Source organism: Spermophilus citellus (assembly GCF_964194105.1).
Source record: "Spermophilus citellus genome assembly, chromosome: 2".
Lineage (NCBI taxonomy): Eukaryota > Metazoa > Chordata > Mammalia > Rodentia > Sciuridae > Spermophilus > Spermophilus citellus.
Genome location: NC_138183.1, coordinates 239,136,800 through 239,151,848, shown reverse-complemented (window position 1 = coordinate 239,151,848; position 15,049 = coordinate 239,136,800). Strand labels below are relative to the sequence as shown.

General features: G+C 37.4%; 2 protein-coding genes across 2 annotated transcripts; one reads left to right on the top strand and one right to left on the bottom strand.

Moving 5' to 3' along the window:
- Nucleotides 1-363: 363 nt before the first annotated feature.
- LOC308639468 (olfactory receptor 4C3-like) lies at nt 364-1,272 on the top strand (the record flags this gene model as incomplete). Its single annotated transcript, XM_081277708.1, has 1 exon — nt 364-1,272. The coding sequence occupies one exon, from the start codon at nt 364-366 to the stop codon at nt 1,270-1,272; it is 909 nt and encodes a 302-aa protein (XP_081133834.1).
- Nucleotides 1,273-9,091: 7,819 nt separating this feature from the next.
- LOC308639326 (olfactory receptor 4C45-like) lies at nt 9,092-10,012 on the bottom strand (the record flags this gene model as incomplete). The annotated part of the gene is made up of 1 exon (XM_081277551.1): nt 9,092-10,012. One exon carries the CDS (start codon nt 10,010-10,012, stop codon nt 9,092-9,094), a length of 921 nt encoding a protein of 306 aa, XP_081133677.1.
- Nucleotides 10,013-15,049: the final 5,037 nt, after the last annotated feature.

Sequence of the window (15,049 nt, the reverse complement as noted above, 5' to 3'; positions counted from 1 at the left end):
TCTTATTTATGCTGAAAATAGTCAAGATGCACTCCAGATTTAATCGTAAAATCGATTCTTGTCCAACGTTCAATCCCAGCTGTAATAACAGTTACACGCTAAACTAATTGAGTTAATATTTTCAGCTAATAACTAGAATATCCAGTGCCCAGTGATGTAAAACCTAGACATGATCACATTTTGTAATTAACCGCATCAATTGGTATAAGATCTTTGGAACACAGGAGGGTTAAGAGGGACAAAGGGTAAATGGTTTTGCCAAAAGAAAGCTTGGCACAATCCCACCCCTGGAATTAACTCTTATTTATGCTTTCTGACATTACAGGCAATACCGTGCCTGCATTCTCAGTGACCTTGGACTCCATGGGAACATCTCATAATATTACGGAATTTGTCATGCTGGGTCTCTCGGAGAAGCCAGAGGTGCAGAGAATTCTCTTCATGGTCTTCCTGATGATTTATGTGGCCACAGTTGGTGGCAATGTGTTCATTGTGGTCACTATTGCCTCCAGCTCCATTCTGGCTTCCCCTATGTATTTTTTCCTAGCCAACCTGTCCTTTGTGGACACCTGTTATTCTTCTTCTCTGGCCCCTAAACTCATCGCTGACTCCTTGTATGAGGGCACAACCATTTCTTACGAAGGCTGCATGCTTCAACTCTTTGGAGCCCACTTTTTGGGAGGTGTTGAGATCATTCTGCTCACGGTGATGGCCTATGACCGCTATGTGGCCATCTGCAAGCCTCTGTACTATACAACCATCATGACCAGGCATCTCTGTGCCATGCTAGTAGGGGTGGCTTGGCTGGGGGGCTTCCTGCATTCCTCAATTCAACTCCTCCTGGTCCTTTGGTTGCCCTTCTGTGGGCCCAATGTGATCGATCACTTTGTGTGTGACTTGTACCCTTTGCTGGAGCTCGCCTGCACCAACACACATGTCATTGGTCTGCTGGTGGTGGCCAACAGTGGTGTGATCTGCCTGTTGAATTTCCTCATGCTGGCTGCCTCCTACATGGTGATCCTGCACACCTTGAGGTCTCACAGTGCAGAGGGGAGACGCAAAGCCCTCTCCACCTGTGGGGCCCACTTCACGGTTGTGGCCTTGTTCTTTGTGCCCTGTATATTTATTTACATGCGCCCATCATCCACTTTGCCAATAGACAAGCACATGGCAGTGTTCTACGGGATTCTGACACCTATGCTAAATCCACTCATTTACACCCTGAGGAATGAAGAGGTAAAAACTGCCGTAAGAAAGCTCTTTACACTGTAAGACATTGAGGGTGGGATGATAAACGGTAAATTGGGAATACAAGTGACTTAATTTCTGCAAATGAAACAACTGACACTTTTGGTACTGTAAATCATCTTATTCCATCATTCTTCTTCATGGACTTTCATGATTTATTTGGCCTTTTCACTTGCATTGCATAATTTCATTATAAAACAGCTGTATGGAATCCACAGGTCCTGAATTATTATTCATATTTTATAAATGAGGCAATGGGTGTTGTGTGATGTGGATAATTGATTAATTAAGGTTATCTGGTTCTGAAGCTCAGTTATTTTGATCAATCATCTTTAAATAGCAATCCACATTAATAACTTTGAATCTGTGTGATAATTAACTGAGCCTTAGAGAAGGCAAGACATAACCTCATACCTTCAAGCTTATCCATGCCTGCAACTTCTGTCCCTCCTGTCACCCTGTGTGGTGTCATCAATGTAGCTGCTGCAGACAGTAGACAGCTTGAAAGCTGCAGACAGATCGACCAGAGTCTGAATCTAATTTCCTATGTTTACTTGTGGCATGGCCTTGAGGAAGTGTCATATTTCTTTTTTTAATATTTTGTAGTTGTCAGTGAATCTTTATTTTTTGTTTACTTATATGTGGTGCTGAGAATCGAACCCAGTGCCTCACACATGCTAGGCAAGTGTTCCAATACTGAGCCACAATCCCCGCCCTCAAAAATGTCATATTTCTACAAGTCTTTGATGCTGCGTGGGCTCTCTCTCATCCAAAGAGGAGCTCCACGGAACAGGGTAGAGGACAGTGTGGCTGCAGAGTCGCTAATCAAGACCTTCAGAGACCAAGGTGGAAGCATCTGATTTTATTGATAGTTACCAATCTATGTATACTTGGGCAATAGCTAAGCAGGTTACAGGCAGCCACCAATACAATTTCTTGCCAACTGTCCTTGCGGCAACCAGTCAAGGAATGGGCTGTGAAGCAAGCACTGTGACTGCAACACGTAGTCTTATGCACAGGGCTGTGCCTACGGGGTGAGTGGTTTGCCGCTCAAACGCCTGTTGTGGGGGGGGACGCCCTTAACATATGCCACCTATGCAGTACTCCATGCACCTGTCCCCACGTGATGCCTATCTTTAAAGTAAAAGTCATGACATTTCAAATTCACATGTTCGATAAGGTTGTGTTTGTCTTCACATGACTGGCTTATTTCACTTAGCATAAATTTCCCCAGGTCTACCCACATGTAGCAATGCCAGGGCGTTCATTCCTCTTTTTAAGGTATTAACTGTATACCTCAATAAAGCTCCGGGCAAATAGTGAAGGTAATATGTGTTCCAAAGTGTTATTGTGAAAACTTCATGATCTATACAGTTTTAAATGCACTCTCTGTCACAGAGTAACCTCCCAGGATGTTTATTTGATATTATCATGTCTACTTCAAGCTTTTCCTAAACCCTCCATAAAGTGCCTGCTCTCCTGTCTCTGCTAGGTTGGAAATATGCATGCTTATAGAAGAATACTTTTGTGTGAATGATGCAAAGAGGCATTTTCTTTTGTTTTTCATAATTCTTCTTTTTTCAGACACCAAAGGTTTCTTGTGTTCTGGAATCTGGAACAGATGCCCATGTTTATTTCATATATTTTTTAGTTTTACAAGCTCTGCATATATTCCTTTCAAACTTTACCTTTTTTAAACTTGTGCATATTAATTATACGCAATGGTAGTTTTCATTGTGTTATATAATATTTACATACAAAAATATAATCTCATCAACCTCATTCCCCAACACTGCTCCCAGGTTCCTCTGCTCCCTCCCCAACCCCCTATTCATCTCCCTCTAATTTCATGGAGTCCCTTTCTTACATAATATTTTTCCTTCTAGCTTCCACAAAGAGGAGAAAAAACTTCTCTTTCTGAATCTGACTTATTTTTCTCAAAATTATATTTTGCTCTAGTTCCACCTATTTTCTTGCAAATGACATTATACAGTGGCATTTTTATTCAGCCAAAGGCTTCCATATTTCTATTTCTTGTTTGACAAATAATCTGTAACTTACCAGGTTGCAACGTATCCTCTGCTTTTGTAGGCTTCAGGATTTGAACCCAGAGACGTGCACATGCTAGATAAGTGTTCCACCACTGATCTACACTGTCAGCCCCATGCCACTTTTGTACAAAGAAAAAATCTAACAAGATGAAAATTAATATGAAAGGAAATATTTTTATTATTAGATGTAACATTTAAAATTAGTTCCTAAGAGCCAACAAATTTGGAAGCTTAAAAAGAAATAGCACTTGGACTGGGGATGTGGCTCAAGTGGTAACTCACTCGCCTGGCATGCCTCCCATGATTCTCAGCACCACATAAAATCAAATAAAGATGTTGTGTACACCAAAAACTGAAAAATAAATATTAAAAAATATTCTCTCTCTCTCTCTCTCTCTCTCTCTCTCTCTCTCTCTCTCTCTCTCTCTCTCCTCTCTCTCTTTAAAAAAAGAAAGAAAGAAATAGCTCTCGCTTGACCCTTAAGTTTCTGTGTCTATTAAAAAAAAAACAGAACTTTTAGGCAAAAAAAATATTGTCATCTTTTGTTTAATCACCTTTTCATAGGCTAATTAATAATAGCCTACCAAAATAAGTAAATTAATAATAATTGAATATCTTGCCCATTCATATAGAAATATACATGAGTGGGAGTTTGACTCAGTCATGTAAACAAATGTGGAGTTCTTTGAGGGACTTAAAATAAAATTAGGTTCTTGTTTTACAGAACTATGAAAATAAATTTTAGATTAAAAAATTCCAAACTCAAAAATTCCTTTTTAAAAATTCATCAGAAGACAATATTTGAGAATATATTCATGATCTAGACAGAAAAATACTTTCTGAATTAGATAAAAAAAAGGATCAACAAATGATGTAATTTATTAAACTGCTATTAAATGATAAGAAGACACCATAGACAGTTAAAAGAGCAGTCACTACTTGGGAGGGTATATTTGTGATCTATATAACTACCAAAAAAGCAGAATGCAAAAATCACAACTAAAAGTAAGAAGAAAAGTTAAACAATCAATAGATTAACAGGCAAATGCATGAATAAGAAATTTATACTTGCTATGAACATTTTAAAAGATGCCCAACTTCAGTGGTAATCAGAACAATGCCAAGTTATTGTAACTAGGAAATACCATTGTTACATAGTAGCTTGGCAAAGACTAAAACACTTGACATTTTCAATGTAGCTAAAGATGAGAAGTGGCAGGCTTTCTCACACTGCTGGTGACATTCACCACAGAAAGCTACTCCATGGAATTTATTCAAGATAAAAAACAAACATTTGATCCACTTACAGGTGTTTATTTAGAAAAACTCTGATGAATGTGCACATGGGAACATACAAGGGTATTCATAATGGAATCTTCATAATAAAACAGAATACTTTAATAAAATATGGCAAATCTGATGGGTAATAGTACACCAGTGAAAAAGAAAGACGCTGAATCTCTACCAATGAAGATTTGTCTGAAAAGCTTAAAACTGAGTGAATAAGTGAAGTGAAAAATGGTGCATCTAGTATGTCAGAATCAAACACAATGTTATCTTGTTTCTATGTGTGAATGTGTGTGTGTGTGTGTGTGTGTGCACTTAAGTTTATGAAGACAAGTGCCATTTTTAAAGAAAGGACTGAAAAAATACTATGAAATTCATAATCATAGTTTTTTTAGTCATGAGAAATAGGAAAGGAGCCTATTTTATTTTATATCTTAGTTTTAACTTTAATTTTAAAAAGATAATAATTGTATATATAGCATCATAATGAAAGTGAAAATAAACATAAGTACAGATATGTTTTTTATTCTATCGTTCAGAATAGCGGTTTAATGGTGATAGAAAATGGTGATTTTTCGCCCCTCCTTCAAAATGAAGAAATTCTGATGATGCCTGGCTCCTGAGTCAATGAATTCCTAAAGTGCCTACATATTAAACAGCATCTGTACTCACTCTGACTTATTCTCCCAGTTGAGGCTGGTCCTTCCAATGCTCCCATCACTTCCTCTAAACCCATCAGCTCCAGGACCCTTTTATTGTCAACTGATGCTCTGTTATAACTTTGACTTCATCTACAGACTTGGTTAAGCCTCTGCTAGCCTGAAAGATGGAAACGACACTCTGAATGTAAATTAGTTCTTTGTTCGGCTTACAAGGCATCGAAGCACCTTTCAGATGCTCCATTTCCTTGTCCAAATACGGGTATGTTATTCCTTAGGTTATGCCCCAGTAAAAGGAGAGTGCACACAGAAGCAGTAGTAGCTGCCTAGTGACAGAAGTGTGATAGATGCTAGTTCCCTCCCTGAGATGGAGAAAAGGGAAAACAGAAGAATCAATACTAAAAATTACCTAAACCTCCAGATTTTAAGTGCTGTAAAAAGAATAGTAGTGAGTACAAAGGGAGAATACCTGTATTTGAAATTTTTCTTTTATGATTCATTTTTATGTGGCCACTGGCAAAGAACTTAAAAATAGGATTTATTTTGTTCACCTCTCTGAAAACCTGTTCATCATGTGAAGTTTCTTTCTTCATGGAAAATGTTAGGATGAGTACATATTTTATGGTTTACGTATGAGATGTCCCACAAAAGCTGTTGTGTGAAATAATTCAATAATCTTCAGAGCTGAAATGATTAGATTAAGAAGCGTAAGCTAGGGGCTGGGGTTGTGACTCAGTGGTAGAGTGCTTGCCTAGCGTGTGCGAGGTGCTGGGTTCAATCCTCAGCAACACATAAAAATAAATAAAATAAAGATTTTTTTTAAAAAAAAGCATAAGCTAATATGTGGATTGACCCACTGATGTGGACTAAATGGGTGGCAACTGTAGGCAGGTACGGTGTGGCTGGAGGAAGTAGGTCATTTGGGGGTATGTCTTTGAGGTTTATAGTTTGGCCACCGTGATTGGATCTCTTCCTCTGTCTCCTGGTTTTTAGGTCCTGAGCTGATTTCCTCAGCCATGCCCTTCCACCACGATGTCCCACCTCACTCAGGCCCAGAGCCATGGAATGGGCAGATCATGGACTGAGCCTATAAAGCTGTGAATCACAATTAACTTTTCTTCCTCTAAATTGTTCTAGCCAGGTATTTCGGTCAGCATGAGGAAAAGCTGACTAAAACAACGTATTTCTGTGAAATACGTTTGATGATATTTTTCTTTTGATTTTATGTATCGGAGGAAAGTACCACCTTGCAAGCTGCAGGCTATTTCTTCGAACTCAAAGATTAAAGAAAGAGAGAGAAATAATTTCAAAGACGTTTCCTGTTATGTGAGAATCAAAACATTCATGGAGTTATAAATTACTGACAAATCATCAGCTGATTCTTTGAAGACAGCATTTTCAGCCAGGTCTGTTTGTGAAAGCAGATGATGTCAGGGGGATTTCAAAAAAGAGAATTCCAAATAAAATATTATAAATTTAAACAAACATAGAAAATCAACTCATTTGTTTTTATCTGGGGGAAATCACTGTGAGGTTGGATGAAGCACAAGGGCTTTGAGTTAGATTGACTGAGACTGGAATTCTGCCTAAGTCAAATTTTAGTGAAATAAAATATCAAACTCATTTAATTAGATTTTAAGAGTTCTTAGCACTGAAAGGATAGTGATAAGAGGTAACACATATGTTTACCATATTTATCCATTTCGCAGTGTATATCTATATATTTCATCAGGCCATACACGTAATATATGGATTCTTCTAAAGCTCTTACTCTGTGATATCAAAGCATCTGCAGTTTCTAAATCTTTTAGTATTCATTATGTTCATGATTAGGAATTTTTTCTATGATCCAGATTTGAGAACATTATCATTCAGTTCCACAACACAACTTGTTGTTACACTTGTAATTTCCTGTAACAGCTGTTTTCAGAACTCTCTTCTCCTTTGTTCCTGTCTAAAACCCAACTCCAGTGTTCAGATATTTTCAGCTTTAACACTTCAAGATTTGTTCATTTTCTGTCTTTTGTGCCAGCCAATTCTTCTTCCACTTCCTTTTGTGGATAATTATACACTAGAAGGAACGAATAATAGAGATGCAATTGTCAAAATAAGCTTCTTGGTGAAAATGCTCTTTGTGTGACTCTGTTAAGTGAAAAGTTTTCTATTGCTGTAATGGAACTTCTGTTAACCTCTCAAACTCAGGAAGATAAGAAAAGCATATTTTGATGAATGTACTTTTAAAGAGACTTCCTACTGCTCTACAGTCTTTTCATGTATAGTTTCTGTTCCTCTTTCACAATAAAACTTCAGTATGGCTATAATGAAGAGCATAAAAGGAGAAATATTGCCCTTGATATGTGTCACACCACAGTGAGGCTGACAATATGACCCCTTCTGAATCTTTGGTAGTTTTTCCCTTATATATCCATTCAAGAAAATATTAAAAATTATATTTTATGAGTGCATTGGTATAAAGATGAATATAACCCAAGTTGGATTTGGATTATCTTTATTCTTGTTTTCAAGAAATGAAGCAATGCACAGGTTCCTTAAAGTATCATGGTCTCTTGGCACTATCTCCCTGTATGGGCTAATAATAAAAATTGATGTATCCACCAATGTACGGGTGGATAAAGAAACTGTGATGTATATGCAAATCATACTCATATGTAATAATGTGTATGTATAATAGAATAATATTCAGCCATAAAGAGAATGAAATTCTGTTATTTGTAGCAACATGAACAGAACTAGAGGACATTATGTAAGGGAAATAAAAAAGACACTGCATGTTCTCACCATGTGAAAGCTAAAAAAGTTGATTGCAAAGAGGTTTCAAGTAGAACAGTGGTTGCTGGAGTCTATTAAGCATGTGGAAGAGGAGGAGGAACAGAAGGTTGGATAATGAGAACCAAAATGTACTTTCTTATGGCTTAGATATGAGGTGTCCTCCAAAGGCTCCGTGTCAATGCAGGAATATTCAGAGGTGGAATGATTCTGAGAGCTGTAGCCTAGTCAGTCTATCCTAGTTTGAATGGATGGATTGAGGGATAAGTGTAGGTAGGTGGGGTGTAGCTGCAGGAGGTGGGTGACCAAGGAAAGCTCTGGAAGGAGGTATCTTATCTGTGGTTCCTTCCTGCCTTCTCTCTCTCTGCTTCCTATCTACCATAAATAAAACAATGTTCCTTCACCATGTCTTCTCCTGGGATGTCCTGCTACAACTTGGGTCCACAAAAATGGAGTTGGCTCACAATGGACCTAACCTCTAACTATGAGCCCAAATCAACTTTTAATCCCCTAAGTTCTTGTCAGGTATTTTAGTCACAGAAATGAAAAAGCTATTAAAAGTTAGTAGAAAGAATAAGTTCTACTGTTCTACAGCCCAAGAAGGTGATTGTAGTTCACTTTTTAAAAATATATTTTATAAATAATTAGAAAATAGGAGTTTAAATATCCCAAGCATTAAGAAATAATAAAGTTTAAAGAGGTAGGAATTATAAGTACATAGGGAGAATAAGTTCTAATATTCTACAGCACAAGAGGGTTAATGTAGTTCACAATTTATTACATATTTTATAAAGAATTAGAAGAGAGGAATTTAAAGATTCCCATTATAAAAAGTAATAATATTTAAGGAGGTGGGAATTGTAAGTACCCTAATTTGATTATTATATACACTCTACATATACTGAATGATCACATTGTACATAAATATATACGATTACATGCCAATTAAAATTTTGATGCACAGAGGATAATTGACCATCCCAATTTTAATGAGTCAAGGAGAATAGAGCTTTATAAAATATCACTCAATATTCTTGCCTAGTGCACTACCCACAGGGCTTATTTTTCATCAGCTTTCATCATTTGATTCCAGAGCTTCTTCAGAGCCTTTTTCACTTCCTCATTTCTGAAGGTGTAGATCAAAGGGTTAAACATAGGTGTCACTAGGGTACAAAACACAGTCATAGCCTTGTCAGAGGGAAAGGAGGCCACAGGTCTGAGGTACAGGTATGAACAAGGTACAAAGAATAGGATGACAACTGTGACATGAGAGGCACAGGTAGACAGGGCTTTGCGGCGCCCTTCAGAGCTGTGAGACCTCAGGGAGTGCAGGATGATGACATAGGAAGCCACCAGCATGGAGAAGGTGATCAAACACAGTGACCCACTGTTGGCAGCAATCAGGGGCCCCAAAGTGCGGGTGTCTGTACAGGCCAGCTCCAGGAGAGGAATTAAATCACATATAAAGTGGTCGATGACATTGGGTCCACAGAATGGTAACTGGGCCATAAACAAGATCTGTATCCCTCCATGAATAAACCCCAAGACCCCAGCTGCCCCCACCAGGAAACCACACACCTGCCGGTTCATGATGGTCATGTAGTGCAAGGGCTTACAGATGGCCACATAGCGGTCATAGGCCATGGCCATTAACAGGATGATCTCAGCTGCAGCAAAAAAGTGTTCAGCAAAGAGCTGAGTCATGCAGCCACTGAAGGATATGGTGTTCTTTTCAGAGATCAAGTCAAAGATCATTTTGGGTGCTATGGAAGAAGAGTAGAAACCATCTATAATGGACAAATAGGACAGAAAGAAGTACATGGGAGAGCCCAGGGCTGGGCTGATGAAGATGGTGATGGAGATGAGCATATTACCTGCCAGGGTGATCAAATAGGTCAGAAGAAACACAGTAAATAAGAGTTTCTGCAGTTGTGGATTTGGGGTCAGGCCCAGCAAGATGAATTCTGTTACATTGCTCATCTTTCTTGTCAAGTTAGCTTGTGTTGGGGCATATCATGGTTCATCTAGAAAAGAAAATCACAACATTTCTGAGTGATGACATTTCAAATTCTGTGTTAAAGTACTCCATTGCCTTGTGAGACCTGGTCTTGCAATGGATGGAGTTAGACTTTATTTACCTCAGCTGTTTTGCAGGTAGTTGTAAAGAACAGAAGGGGGTTAGATTTCTCTTAATTCATTTTTATAAAATAGTGACAATACCTTAGAGGTACCACAAGAAAGCAAGATGCTGTTATGAACATTGACTTATGTTTGGCTTCTGAACATTCTTTCTCTAAAAAAATCTCAAAGATGGCTTTCTTTCATTGCTGGGAGGATCCAAATATCATAACAATTATTTTTTAAGTTCTATTTCTTTATCTTCATGGATATGATATATGAACACAATATTCTATTAAAGTCAACTGTATCCTATATCAGGGTGTCAAGTCTCTTTGATCTAAACCATCTATTTTTTTGACCTTTGGTTCCTCTACCTCATATGAATGCACATGCACATAGAGATAGAGCTGCAGATAGAGGTGTTTTTTTTTTCTTTTTCTGAATGCCAAGGAATTGTCTTTACTACATATCAGTGAGAACAATTCATTCTAAAGCTCCAGATATTGTGCCTGTCTCTATGCCACCCTTTCATGCTAAGTCTTTCTACACCTTTGGATATGGATGTAAATGGTACAAGATTCTCCTGAAAGTTCACAACAATTCACAAATAAATTTTCTTTGCATTTTTTGGAATTTTAACAGATACAGTGCTACGCTCTGGATTAGATATATTTCCCCACTCACATTTTACAAATGGAACTAAAAGAGACATGAATTTACCCTGAATTTTCTATTGACAAGACATATATATTAGGATCTGAAAAGAGGATACAATTATCATAGTTACCATAAATTCATTAAGTTAAATCTATTTGTTATTTTCATGGCTAACTTATGGAAGTATTGAATATATGCAAAAATTTTAAAAATATTCCTTTTTATTGAATTACCTAGGCCTGGGTTTTCAAGATTAAATTCATATTGTTACAAACGAGCATTGGGTATTTTATTTTTTCCTCAGCTTTTTATACTTCTTTTCCGAATCCCTGCCCAAAATCATCCATAACCACATCATAGCAGCACAATTCACAATTGCTAGACTGTGGAACCAACCCAGATGCCCCTCAGTAGATGAATGGATAAAAAAAATGTGGCATCTATACACAATGGAGTACTATGCAGCAATAAAAAATGACAAAATCATAGAATTTGCAGGGAAATGGACAGCACTAGAGCAGATTATGCTTAGTGAAGCTAGCCAATCCCTAAAAAACCAGTGCCAAATGTCTTCTTTGATATAATGAGAGCAAATATGAACAGAGCAGGGAGGAAGAGTAGGAAGAAAAGAGTAACATTAATCAGTGACATGAGATGAGAGGGAAAGGGAGAGATGAGGAAAATTGCATGGAAATGAAGGGAGACCCTCATTGCTATACAAAATTACATATAAGAGGCTGGGTGGGGAATGGGAAAATAAATAAGGAGGGAGATGGATTACAGTAGATGGGGTAGAGAGAGTAAAAGGGAGGGGAGGGGAGGGGGGATAGTGGGGGATAGGAAAGGGAGCAGAGTACAACAATTACCAATAGGGCATTATGTAAAATTGTGGATGTGTAACCGATGTGACTCTGCAATCTGCATTTGGGGTAAAATTGGGAGTTCATAACCCACTTCAGTCTAATGTATGAAGTATGATATGTCAAGTGCTTTGTAACGTTGTGAACAACCAATAAAATAAATAAATAAAAAAAAAGATTAAAGAAACCAACTTCAACCTTCTCTTCCCTTCCACACTGTTCTCCCCAGAGAACAAGTGGGAAGGCAGGACTGAAGAATTACTGGAAAGAGCAGGATGAACGTCAAGCAAATTTTGATGTGGGCAAAGCTTGTCTTTGACATCCTACCCAAAATTGTGTCCCAATGTTTTAAATTTCTATTATTGCCCTCCTGTGCCCACCACATGTACACATGTATATATGCACAGAGAGTCCTCCTTCCTTATTTAATTCACATCAGATTCTTTTCAGCAAGGTATGAGGAAGAAAACTCAGATGACACTAATCCATATTAAATTGTAAAAAAAAAAAAAAATCTAGACACACAAGTCAGCCTCAAGACCACTCAGCCTCCATAAAAGTGTGAAAAAATGTCTTTGGTGGCAGGGAAGCTCTATGCCTGAATAGTTTCCTTTCTATTTTGACTCTTGTGGATGATAAATACAGTTATTAATTTTTCTTTTTTTAACTTTTAAATTTAATTTTTTATGACTTAATTCACAGTCTTATTTTAAAGTGGCAAATGAAAGTCAGGTATAGGGGAAATTTTTAAACCTTTACAATCAGAACTCTACAGACTCAGTGTATTTAGTGAGGCATTAATATTATCCACAATGGCTTAAAAGTGACTCCAGTCATTCTTACCAGCCACTGATTTGGAAAAATTGCAGATCATATTTTCCACTGATATTTTCAGTGGAAATTTGTGTCCAAATTCATTCTCATAATAAAATACTAAACTTCCAATCAAATATGTATTTACAAAAACAACTTCAGAGAAAATAAGTTGGATCAATCAAGTTACTCTGCTGAAATTTTTGGAGAAAAAGGTTTAGCTTTCACTAACCTGGGTCTGGTGATGGTGGAATTCTCTGTCAATGTTTTCTTCCCCTCTGGGAATTTGCAATCCGTGGACTCCATGACCTAAGACTGGAATTAATGTCACTTTAGACAATTCTCCAACGTGGACCTTTTAGTGTATTTGGTTCCACTGTCAGTCTGAATTTACTCAGAAAACTGAACGATTTTAGTTAGGAAGCTTTGATAACTCTAGTACTTAATTTCTGCTCATTTCCTTGGTTTCTTATGAAAGCATAAATGAATCTTCTGTGTTAATTTTTCAGAAAAAAACATATTTTCAGGTAGTTTGAACTATATCCAATTCAAATTAAAAACAAATGGAATACAGCCTAATTATCCAAATAAGGGAAAGTCATTAAAGACAACAACAAAACATAAGTGAATCTCATGGTTTGAACGTTGTTTTCTCAATCAATTTCACCAAACTATTCCTTCCTAAGAGCCTAGGAGCAATGTGGAGAGGGGATTCCTTTCATCCTAACTCAAATTCTCAGCTCAGGAGTGGGGCCTCACAAACACGTCTCCATCTTGTAGATCATGGCTCTGCTGCTGTCAGTGGCTCACGAACCCTTTATTATAATTCTCTCCTTGTGGACTCTAGAGAGATGTTTAAATTGACTTTCACAGACTGCTGGGTTTGGAAATGCTTTGACCTCTCAAGTACCCATGAGAATCCGTAATTGGCTCTGCTGATTTCCAAGGCAACAGTAATAGTCCTCTGCTTACTCCCCCTTGGTACCCATAAACATCAGTAGTGGCTAGTTTTAGAAAGTTACTTAAGGTGGGGCTAAAAGTATGCCCAGGCTACAGTTTAGGATGAAATTTAGTAATAAAATTAGGAAAATTCATTATTGGGTTTGTTTTTTTGTTTTGTTTTATCTAATTGTGACTTTTTGAGCATGGCCTAGGATTTGGGTTGGTTTAGGCATAAAACCAGAGAATAATTCTTCTTTGAAACATGATTGGTATCAAAGGTATGGTTGCTCAGAAGGATGGAACTGCCAAGACTCTGTGTCTGAGGATGCTTGAAGATTGTGCATTCTTATTAGTGACTGAAGAGATGTAGATGGCAGCATCCCAGCTACCAACGACTGCATAATTTAAAACCCATAAGGTTGTCAAGTTATTTCAAGGGAATTTCATAGATGACACATTTCCCTGGCTAATGGAAAGAGAGAATACTGATTCTTAGACTTAGGCATCATGTTTCCAATATTAGCTATTGAGAACACCACAGTCACTTGAACACTGTGGACAAAGACACACAGAGCTCTCTGGAAAGGAGGCCACACCACTATCTTGTCTCCTGCATCTTCTGAGATGATGACAAATGGCTGCAACCTCATTGGAAACGCTCTTTTTTTGCTATTAACCTTTAAACCAAACTGAGGCATTCCTGAAGTCCAGGACACAATAGGAAAGAGTCTCCTCTGCTCTCAATAATTGTCAGTTTATTGCCCTTATGTACCCCCAACCACACTTACAGTCCTCCTCTCATTTATTATTTTCTTAGTCAATTTTGATTGTAACGGTAAAAAGGATAATAAAGATATGCATTAGAGACTGAATGCACAATAAATTTCCATAACCAAGCAAAACAGATACATTATATGATAAAAAATAATAAAAATGCAACGAAAGTTCAAGAAAACCAAAATTACAGTACAAATATTAATATGCTATCAATTTTATAGAAATGGAACAATTTTGCATAATTCAAACTTGGTATCTGTTGAATGAACACTCTGAACTGTTCTTTTCAGTTAGCTTAGGGTAAATAACACTCTACTCTCTATTTCTTTGAGTTTGAATTTGTGAGATATTTTATATGAGTGGCATAATGGGGTATTTGATCCCCTGTAACTGTTTGGTTTTATTTTTTTCATCTAGCATGGTATATTTAAGCTTTATCCCTATAAAGAAAAAAAATCCTTATAAAGAAAGTTTCACATGATAGGGTTTCCTTCTTTTGTAAGACTTAAGAGCATTCGGTTGAATATATATCCCACAATTTATTTATCCATTCATCTACATAAGAATGTTGAAAATTTCTACTTCTTTAACCATCCCACAGTCATTAACAGACTGACTATAGATATTTCTTATGTTTTCTTTATGTCAATTCTTTAATTTTATGGAGTTTTTTTTCCCCCTGTCCTTTTGGGGTACTATAAATTGAACTGAGGGGTGCTTAAACAATGAGCTACAGTCCTAGCCCTTTCTTATTTTTTTCATTTGGGGTCTCACTAAGTTTCTTGGGGCCAGGCTCAGTTGCTGAGTTTGGCCTTGAACCTGTGATCTTCTGCCTCAGCCTCCTCCG